This window comes from Drosophila sechellia, chromosome 2L (assembly GCF_004382195.2).
Source record: "Drosophila sechellia strain sech25 chromosome 2L, ASM438219v1, whole genome shotgun sequence".
In the NCBI taxonomy this organism is placed as follows: Eukaryota; Metazoa; Arthropoda; class Insecta; order Diptera; family Drosophilidae; genus Drosophila; species Drosophila sechellia.
Window position 1 is genome coordinate 7,887,379 of NC_045949.1, and position 11,403 is coordinate 7,898,781.

Sequence of the window (11,403 nt, forward strand, 5' to 3'; positions counted from 1 at the left end):
GCACTGTTTAAACAGTTTTTTACCTTTTGAAGTAAATTCAACAGTTTTTACATTTGTTTTGAACGTGCATTTATTAAAACTTTGCACAGAAGAATACTATTATTATTAGTTAGTAATGTTTGTAAACGCCTTATCAACTATTTATATTATGTTTGTTTGTTTTATGAATTGTTAGTCTCACGAAAATCTTATCTGCGAACCTACGTAAAATATGAAAGAATACATTTTCGTCCCACAATAATTTTTGTCAAGTAATTTTTAATGTTCAAGGAATCTTGGTTGTTTACTCGATCTCCAGAATAATATGCTAATTAAATGGCAGAAAATAATATATTTCATATATATTCGATATCCCAATGGTCACTTGATGCAGAGCGCTGCCAGATCAGATTTCAAGAAAATACCAAAAAGTGAAAGTGGCATTGCCATCGAAGACGAAACATATGTTTTGTTTTGCTCGCGACTTGCAGCGATAGGCGGCGACAAACAACGTCGTTATCGAAGACCGATAGGGCCCGATACAAAAAAAATAAATCGAAATATTTTCAACAATTTTCCGTGGAAAATAATTGGAAATATAGCGAATATCCAGCAGCCCAAACCGGATGCGCTGGTGGCCCGGGCCCAGCGGCAAGTCGTGAGCAATGGCAGCAGCCATCGGGCTCTGGCTAGAGCAAATCTAAACGGCCAAAACGGCAACCAGTGAGATAGCCAAAAATTTGCATAAAAAGTGAGCGATTAAAATGCAGAAAATGTACGCGTTGCTGGCAACCTTGACATTCTGGACGCTGGTGCTGCAAACAGAGCAGGTCCACCCGTCCACATCGCCGTCGGCGCCGTGCGATCGCAGCCGGAAGGTGTTCACGGAGCCCTACGGCGAAATCTCCGATGGACCCTCCGGCTTTAACTACACGCAGGACTCGCATTGCGAGTGGCTCATCAAGGCCCGCAATGATAGCCAGTACATCACGCTAACCTTCCACAGCATGGGCACCGAGTGCTCCTACGACTACATCTACGTCTACGATGGCGACTCCTTTAACTCGACCCTCCTGGGGAGCTTCAGTGGCCGCACCCAGCCCCAGCGACTGGTGGCACGCAGCGGGAGTGTAAGTTTTGTTTTGCCTGTTAACTATATAGGAGCTGTTTGTGGAATAAAGTTATTCAAAAACATGCACAATTAGAAAACCGGAATATGTGCACCATACATGACCTTCAATAAGACAAGCTCCAAAATAATCTGTTGAATATTATCTTTACGCATTATCTTTACATCAGTTAAGCTTGATCTTGTTCTAATATATTTATAATATGGTGGCAGTCATTAAGGGACACTGTTCACCATTCATAGACTTTATGCCCTTCTCATAGCTTATCTCCTTTTTTTGCAGATGCTCATCCTGATGTACAGCGACACTAATTACGTGCTGGACGGCTTTCGCGCCTCCTATTACATATCAAACTGTCTAAACAACTGCCATAATCATGGAAAGTGCGTGGGCCATCAGTGCGTTTGTCACGGCGAGTGGGTGGGCCCCGATTGCGAGGATGAGGCCTGTCCCCAGCGATGTGGTGAGAGCCAGGGACGAGGTCGTTGCCAGAAAAGCATATGCCATTGCTCGCGCGGATTCAGCGGCCGGCTCTGTGATCTGAGTGATCACCCAGCGGGCAGCAGCTGGCGCTGGTTGGCCACCGACGCCGAGGGCATGACGGCCCGTGCCGCCCACAGCGCCGTCTACATGGAGGACGAAGACGCACTTTACGTCTTCGGCGGATACGATCTGAATAACGTGATAAGCACGCTTCAGGTAAGTCGTATACACTATTCTATTGTATTCACGATACAAGAGAACGTACTAATTTGGTTGGTTTTCTTTCAGATTTATCGCTTCAGCACCAGCCAGTGGGAGGATGAATGGGGAATTGCGCTCCAGAGTCGCCGTCACTTCTACCATCCTCAAAAAATTGACCATACCTTGCTTAAGGCCGTTCTCCAGCACAAAAACGAGGACGAGGCCAAGCTATGGGGTCTGAATAGCGACGTAAGCTTCTTTCGCAACATTCTGTACACCTTGGCGGAATCCAATCTGCACCAGCGCCGCACGCGTTCCTCCCTGCCTCTTACGATTGTGAATGCAAATTCGACGGATGAAGAGTTGAACGAGTATCTGGAAGATATATTGGAGGAGGTTACGGATCACAAGCCGCACGGACGATATGGCCATGCAGCGGATCGTGTGCCCGGTGGCTTTGTTATCTATGGCGGGAAGCATGCCAATGGTAGTTTCTACAGTGATCTCTGGCAGTACAATAACACGGAAAGTGGTGGCAAATGGAAGCAAATGGCCATTAGGTCCGCAGTAAAGCCGCCTGCTTTGGCCAGGCATACGCTTAACGCCGCTGGATCTTATCTCTACATATTCGGTGGTAGTCTGGAGACGGGTGAGTTCTCATCCAGCGTATATCGTATCCCACTTCCCCTCTCTGAGGACTCGCAATGGGAGCTGGTGCAACCGAGAGGCGGCAAGACCTTGGACGTTCGCCTGGCAGCTCATTCGACTGTCTATTACAAAGCCACCAATTCGTTAATTGTGTTTGGTGGAATCATGACGAGCTTGGCCCGCTTCTCTAAGCTCTCGGATCGCATTTACGCTTTTCAACTGGATCAAATGCACTGGACGGAGATTTTATACCCCCGAACAGCGCTCAGGGACACCAATATACCCAGGGAGCGAGCATTCCACACGGCCACCATTTCGGGCAACTACATGGTTGTCTTCGGTGGCTACACTCACCGGCACAACAAAGATGAGATTTGCTACGACAACCAAATGTACTGGTACCATCTTAGCTGTCACATTTGGATTAATCAAGTGGTCTCCGCTGATGATAGTCTTTACCCCAAGCCGCAGGGTGTATTTGCACATGCGGCTGCTCTGCGCCGGAATCACACACTCCTGATTGTGGGCGGTTACCATGGAAATGTGAATGCGGATCTCTTTGCCTACGAACTTCCCCAGGTGCTGAGGGTGGAGAATACTCTCTACAATCCGGAGATCTCCTGCAGATTGCATTCCTCGCACACCGCCTGCCTTTCGAATCCGGAATGTGGCTGGTGCTCGGCAGATAGCAGTTGCTACGGACGCACCATCGGTGCTAACTGCACAACTAATCTGCAAACCACCAGATGCCCAGGAATATGCCCCTCACTCGGCGATTGTCACTCGTGCTTGGTACATGGTTCGCAATGGGGAAAATCATCCGGAAATAAGGCAGCATTTTCGGTGGCCAGCAAACTGGGATTAAACGAGTGCACATGGTGTGTCCAGAATGCAAAATGCCATCATCGCGATGACAACTACGGAATATGTGGAGATAGTTCAGGCTGGTGGGGTGACAAGGGCACAGAGATTCGGCGACCATCGTTGTGCACCAGTACTGATCGACGCCCGGGACTTACATACATCAAGTACCACTTTCCGATCAACTACACCATGCCGGATTACGTGGGTATTGTTAATGCTACTATGGTGGATTTTGCTTCGCCGCCGTTTACCACATATTTCGAGCACAAACTCGAGGGAGAAATGCTTGCCCGTTTGGTGGGATTTGTGCGTCCGCAACATCAATGGAACAACTCAGCCATCCAAGTGTGCACCAGTTACTCCTCGGCTGTGTTGCGCGCTGGCCTGGGCCTTAATCTCGATGAGCTCGTCAACGTCACTACGCAGAGCTCAAACCAGAGCTACTGCAGCAATGTCCAGTTGCCCACCACTGAGCAGCCTTTCACCATTGATTTTCAGGTGAGTGCTTCAGAATTTTCTCTACTTCTAATTTAAAAATATTAAACTTTTCACATTTACTACAGACTCGACGAAGAATTGGAGGAAACGGTATTTACAACGCCTATCAAAAGACCAAGATGGAACTGCAGCACCTGCATAACGGCCAGCTAAACGCCTTTACATTCGAGTATTTGGAACCATACTACTCTGGCAAGTGTACCCAGTACTCCAACTGTCTGCACTGCCTCACTGACGCCTCCTGTGCCTGGTGTCCTCTCACCAACATCTGCCATTTGCGATCCGTCAACGAGACTGAAGTGTGCAAGATGGAGACTCTGGATACCTTTCACTGGTCCTACCTGATCAGCCAGCCCAGTCAGTGTTCGAACTGCACTAACTACGTTAGTTGCGAGGCCTGCGCCCGGAGTGGTGAGTGCGAGTGGTGGACCGAGGACGCCCGTTGCGGTAGGATCGGCAAGACCAATAGCAGTGTGCGGGCGGTTGAGCAATGCCCACGATCCTGCAGAGAACGGCAAGGCTGTCAGGAATGCCTCGGCGAGCGTGGCCGATGCGTTTGGTGTGAGGCCAGCGCACAGTGCTTCAGTTTTTCCGTTTACACAAGCGAATATCAGTTTGGAATGTGCCGAGAATGGGTGGATCAGGTAGTCAGTCGTCAGACGCAAGAAATTGCCGATCACAAACCCCAGCAGACACCGCATTTTCTTCAACAGCAGTGCAAATCCTGCGAACAGCATCGAAACTGTTCATCCTGTCTGCGAACACTGAGCTGTGGCTGGTGCTTTGATCGCGACAATCCCATCGAGGGCATATGCATGCAGGGTGATTTCAGCTACAGTGCTGGGAATTGCTCTCTGGCTTTAAATAGTTCCTCGCATCACGATGCGGAGTGGGCGTATGCCCAGTGTCCAGATGTTGATGAGTGTGGACTGGGTCTGCACGATTGCCATAAGGAGGCGAAGTGTACCAATACCCAGGGCAGCTACAATTGCCATTGCCGAAGAGGTTACATAGGCGATGGCAAGTTCAGTTGTGTGAGGACCTGTTATGAGTTATGCCAAAACGGAAATTGCTCAGGACCGCCGGATTACACCTGTCGCTGTGCGTTGGGTTGGACTGGAGCGGATTGTGGACTAAGTTGTGGCTGCAATAATCACTCGACTTGCAATGAACGATTGGGGAAATGTGATCAGTGTCAGGATTGGTCGGAAGGTGAAAAGTGCGAGCGATGTCGACAGGGGAGCTATGGAAACGCTACCGCTCCACACGGATGTCTTCCCTGCGAGTGCAACGGTCATGGGAACCAAGATCTGGGTGTCTGTAATGTCAGCAACGGTGAGTGCTATTGCAAGGACAATACCCAGGGACTCAATTGTGAACTGTGTGCTCCCGGCTACTACGGAGATCCTCGAGGCGGCGGTAAATGCTATTACCAATGTGAATCCCGCGGAATACTAACTAATATTGGCAAGAGTGCTATTGGCTCATATCAATCTTATCGGTCACCATGGGGCGCCAGCCTGGAGGTAAAAGAGTGCCTGTGGATATTACAACCAAAGACACTGCACGCAGAGAAATCGCTTCTTCAGCTGGAGTTCCAGTGGCAGAGTCTGGCCATGGATTGTGATGAGAATGCTGTGTACATATATGACAGTCTGCCGGACCTGACAGGTGCCACTCAGCAGAACCAACTCCTAGCCGTGGTATGTGCTCCCTACAGCTCGGCCAGGATTATCGAGGCACGTTCCAGCCATGTCACGGTCCACTATAAGCAGGGAAGTGAGAGACGAAACTTTGGATTTAATGCATTGTACTCCGTAATGAATTGCGTGGCCGGAAGTTGTATCTCTCCGCACATCTGCGATGCCCAACAACGTTGTGTTTGTCCGGCCGGGTATGTGGGTGCCAGCTGTGAGATTGAAATTTGTCCAAGCAACTGCAACGCCAAGAGAATGCAGGGGTTCTGCGATACAGAGTACGGCAGGTGCATCTGCAGTAATGCCAATTATGCAGGTGCCGATTGCGGTACCCTAGTTCAGCGGAACCACCTGGTAATGACGGAGCTCTTTAATACACAACTGCTAAGTGAAAGTCTGGAGCACCTGAGGAAGACGATTCCGCGATTTGGACACTCGGTGAATGCAGATCGTAGGGGATCCCTTTGGATGTTCGGAGGATACTCACCAAATCATGGACCTCTCAACGATTTTCGGCAATTTGACACAAAGAATAGCACGTGGCTGCAGGTCACAGTGGAATCGTCCACTCCAGAGGATCGAATGCCTCTCGGTCGCTATTTTCATGCGTCCGAAATTTACGTTAAAAAACAGATTATCTACATTTATGGAGGAATTGGTGCTAACTCGCAGCTTCTAAATGATTTTTGGATGTTCTCGATACAGAATCAAAGATGGAGTCAAATAAAAGTGGAGGTAGAACCAACTGAAGCGGACTACCAGGTGAGTGCATTGAAAAAAGTCTAGAAACGGTAAAAGCTGATGAATAATGTCAATTCTTTATAGATCGATGTACCTCCACCTCTAGCCGGTCATACGCTTACCCATCTACGCTATCAAGAGCACGAGTCGTTGATTCTACTGGGCGGACTATCTCTAAACAAATCCCGACCACTCGAGTTGTGGGAGTTTAATCTGGACACCGGGCGATGGCAACAGCTCGCGGCTGTGGGTGCTAGGATGCCTGTTCTTTATGGCCACACTTCCGTGTACCACCCGGAGACAAACAGTGTTTACTTGTTTGGAGGATATTCCACGGAGGCACAGAGCAATCTATATGCGTTGGACTTGCAGAAGCTGAGCTGGACGGAACTTCCCAGTTTCAGGGAACTGAATTCTCCTGCCTCGCTGCTGCCAAGAGCTCGCTATTTCCACTCAGCCGTCACCACCGAACACTACATGATACTTTATGGTGGACGGACGCTGCCCTTCAATGGAACAGATGTTCTCATTGCCTATGTTTACGCATGCAATCAATGGGTGCGACTGACAGAGGATGTAGAGCTCATAGGTCGTGTGCCAGCCTCGAGTTATGCTGAGGACATGGCAATTGATCCGGATACGGGTGCGATTTACGTCATCGGTGGATGGGATGGCAGCTCCTCGCACAGTCACGTCACCAAGATAACCTTGCCCGATGATATTTGCCAGCTGTGGAGCAACGGAAAATACCAATGCCGGCACTACATGGGCTGCAGCTACTGTACTATTCAGAACACTTATAGCTACAGTAGCCATTGCTTTAGTCATGGACGAACACCGTGTGCCAATCACAATGGCACCCTGGTGGTCAACAATGGAGCTGCATGCGATGATGACTGGATGGCGAGCAGGAACTGCTCGAGCTTTGCAACTTGTGGCGCCTGTTTGGCGGCCTGGCCAACACATCAAGAAGTGGCTCCTGTATGCCACTGGTGTGACGACTGTGGCATTCGAGGGAGGTGCGTTCCAGCTGGAGTTGATTGCGGAAGGAGAAGTGCCTGGTGCAACAAGGAACTGAGTGTTGGAGTTTTGGGTCTGTGTCCCCTGCCACAATGTTATCAATTGAGCTGTGAGAGCTGTATGCTCCAGCCACAATGCAACTGGGCCAGGAACGAACTGGGCACTGTTGAATGCATAGCCAAGGAATTGGTGGAAAAGAATCAATACAGGGTGGTCGAAAGTTGCCCCCCGCCATGCCACACCTACGAGAACTGCAGCTTGTGTTTGAGTCAAACGCCAACTCAAGATCACCAGGAGTGCAAATGGTCCACTATGCTCAACTTGTGCTTGACGCCCAGTTCGCAGCCACTACTTTGTGCTGGTGGCGTTTGTGGATTGGTGTTGGAAGCTAGCGAGCTGCAGCGCTGTCCGGAACCGTGTCATGTATACACACAGTGCTCCAGCTGTCTGGAGCACGCCCATTGTGGTTGGTGCGCCCGCGAGGGATTTAATGGCGATGGCATTTGCACGGAGGGAGCATTGGAGCACAAGCAGGAACATCCATCGGGGTCCACTTGCGATCTTATATATGCCAGCTGGCGAAACGATTCACAGCTAACCCATGCTGATGTTGTGTCCTGGCACTATGTGCAGTGTCCGGCGGAGAATGAGTGCATCAATGGCCATCACAACTGTGACACTGTGTCGGAACAGTGCATCGACCTGGACACAGCAGTGGGATACAAGTGCGTCTGTGCCCAGGGATACCGTGAGGAGCAGGGTGCCTGCTTGCCGGTTTGCAGCCAAGGATGTGTCCGTGGAAATTGCGTGAGTCCGGATCAATGCCAGTGCGACTTTGGCTACGTGGGCGCCAATTGTAGCATTCAGTGTCTGTGCAACGGTCATTCCAACTGCGAGTCCAGCAGTCGGCTGGATATTTGCCTCAAGTGCCACAACAACACGATGGGAGAGCAGTGCGAGAAGTGTCAGCCGCTTTTTGTGGGCAATCCTCGCGAAGGTCATGCCTGCCAACCTTGCTTGGATTATTGCCACGGCCATAGTGATGTGTGTGTTGCCTACGATGCGGATCCGGCAGTGTTTAATATGACACGATCTGAGCTGGAACGGATATTACAAGAGGGTCCAGCCTACAATGCCACCTGCCTGAGATGTGGCAATCATACCGCTGGTGATCGCTGCGATAGCTGTTTAACTGGATACTTCCGTGGCAGTGAGGATTTGCACAAGGAATGCCGGCCCTGCCAGTGTCATGGACATGGAAACATATGCGATCCCGTCACCGGGGAGAAGTGCAACTGCGCAAACAACACGGAAAGCGATGCTACCTGCACTGCGGGTGGGGGCAAGAATTCGGCGCAGCTCTGCTGGATGGTTCAGTGCTCCAAGTGTCGAGATTCCTACGCTGGCAATCCCACAGATGGCCATCAGTGCTACAAACAGATAACTGTTGAGTCGCGAATGTGCTTCGACGCCAAGCCAATTGGTAAGTGCCTTCTGTGTTTTAGTGCCCTTACTCGTAGAGTAGAGTTTCCGACTATATAAAGTATATATATTCTTGATCATGCCTATTTTATTTTTCATCATTTTATTAGTCTTGTAAATTTCATAGCATTCTCTCATGTTTTCTATATACATTTTACCACAGAGGAATGCAAATCGAAGCCAGCTGCCCTAAAGCCCGGCCAAACCGTGTTCTTCGTGATCCAGCCTCGTTTTATGAACGTCGATATACGCATCATTATCGATGTGACCCAAGGCGAGTTGGATGTTTTTATGTCACCACAGGACGACTCATTTATAGTCGAGACGAATGAGACAACCGGCTACCACGAGATATTCCTCGACAACCGATACAATTGGGGACCGAAGATAAAACGGGAGCATCCATTGAATGTGGCTTTGCCGAAGCACGATAATGTAACTATACAGAAATTGTTTTCACCCGAGCGTCGCATTGGTGGCGGGGGCCTAGGAGGAGGCGGAGGAGAGAGGATCGGAGCCAATACCTATTACGTGCCCCAGTTGCAGGACTGCAAGAGCCATGGTGGTCACAACTTTATAGTGAAGGATCAGCACGCCAAGGATTTGAGTACACATGTAACGCTTAATCATTGCAACACATTGCTGCGCCTCTTTGGGCTAAAGAATCGCTTGGTGCTGACCCTGCCCCAGCACGCCCACAATCTGAGTGCAACACGCTTTTTTATTGCTCTACGAGCGAGCTCGGGACCAGAACCCAGTTACGGCTCCGTCGTCTTCCGCCAGGATCAGCTGCACATTGATCTGTTTGTGTTCTTCTCAGTGTTCTTCTCCTGCTTTTTCCTCTTCCTCGCCGTCTGCGTGATCGTGTGGAAGGTGAAGCAGGCAGCGGATCTGAGACGAGCCAGAAGACAGCATGTGGTCGAGATGTTGCACCTGGCCAAGCGTCCATTCGCCCAGATCTTCTTGGCCTCGAGCGGCCTTGATATGGACAGTCCGCAGCCGACCTCCTCCTCCTCCTCGGCCCGTGCCATGCGACAGCGCGCCCGCCAGGCGCTTCTTCTCCAGGAGCAATCTGCTGGTGACTCGCAATCGGTGATGCACCACTCCACACGCCGCCAAAGCTCGCGCATTATGATGGTAGCCATAGAGCCCACATTTGACAATTTGGCGGCTGTGGGCACGGTGTTTATTAGCCTGCCAGGCCGATCGCGAGCTCCATTGAGCATTGCTTTGGGGTCCACTCTCATTTCCTATTCGCGGCAACATCCCCTGAATACCCGACACTTTATGCGCGCCCAAAGGGGCCAGAATGTGGCGATTCACCCGGCCTAAACTGGAATCTCCATCAGCACGAACAAACTATATGTTAGTCAATGTCTAAGAGCCGAACCGAGTTCAATATCTATGCAAGAACGTATTTAAGAAGAGCATAAAGACATACGTTTAGATATCGGTGTATATGAATAGTGTAGGTAATTTTTGTACATAATGTTTAGATAACGCAAATAACTAAAATACTATGTGTACATAATATGCAACAAAGGTGTGTTATAAACGGCAGCTTGTGCACGCACAAATCGTCTATATAATGTTTATACTTATCAAGAAGATTAACATACAGGAAATGGATAAAATATTAGATTATAAGGATTATATAATGGAATTGGGTCTCGAATCCGCAACAGGATACAGCAATGCATTCACGTAGTTTAAAAACAGAACAAATTTTCGGACTGATTTATATGAATTTTGATTTGGCTAAATATGTAAACGAAAAGATATTTTAACATAGCTCAAATCATAACCATCAGAGCAATGACCTAGTGAAATGTGAAGAAGCAGCTGATTGAATTTGATACAGTAAAAAAGTACTTATAGGAATGTCAATTTTATCGCGCAACCGAATGTCGTACAATAACATTTAGAAGCCATATGAAGAACAAAGAAATCAGGATATACGTATTAATATAGTATACTGAAAGTGTCATAGCAATTAGACATTGGTGATTCCAAACACATATAAGTGCATGTCTGTCGCTCAAATAGGTTTCTTTTTAGATATGTACGATATTATTTGTATCTTACCTAGTATATATTTGTATTGTATAAAGTATTAATTATGATATTCCTTCCCAGTTGTGGTGGCTAGCATTTGCTCAATTAGTTCTTTAGCTCTCTACTGCGCACTCTTACGCACCGGTGTACCTACTATTTTAAGAACGAGAAACTATTTTTATGATCACTCCAGATTTTTACACACTTGTTATGTTTACACAAAAGCTCACTGACACAAAAATGGCTGGATAAATTGGGATGATATCCAATTTTGAAATATTTCAAATATTTCCCAGCTGCACATCACAAACGAACAAAATCCTACAGAATCTTTCCTAATCTCTGTAACCAAATGGTTGTAAGAAATTCTCACTATATCGATTTAGTTTACAATTCCCTCCCTATAATGTGGTACTATTTTTGTATATTTGTGTTTACAAATTTAGAGAAATTTTTAGAACTGATGTATATTAGAAATTAATCAATTCGTCCCGTTTTGCAATATATTTATACCCTATATTATAATTTGTATTTGTTTTTTTTTGCAATAAAGAAGATATGATATATAAACGAATGACTTTGTCTTTAATTCCAAGCTCAATAAA

The 11,403-nt window shown here is 48.0% G+C and overlaps 1 protein-coding gene across 1 annotated transcript; it reads left to right on the forward strand.

Annotated features, from left to right (window-relative positions):
- The first annotated feature begins 494 nt into the window (after positions 1–494).
- Positions 495–11,372, forward strand: LOC6611610 (multiple epidermal growth factor-like domains protein 8). The gene is made up of 6 exons (XM_032713970.1): positions 495–1,109; positions 1,392–1,808; positions 1,881–3,803; positions 3,869–6,262; positions 6,326–8,744; positions 8,907–11,372. Exons 1-6 carry the CDS (start codon positions 744–746, stop codon positions 10,073–10,075), a joined length of 8,688 nt encoding a protein of 2,895 aa, XP_032569861.1. The 5' UTR covers positions 495–743; the 3' UTR covers positions 10,076–11,372.
- Positions 11,373–11,403: the final 31 nt, after the last annotated feature.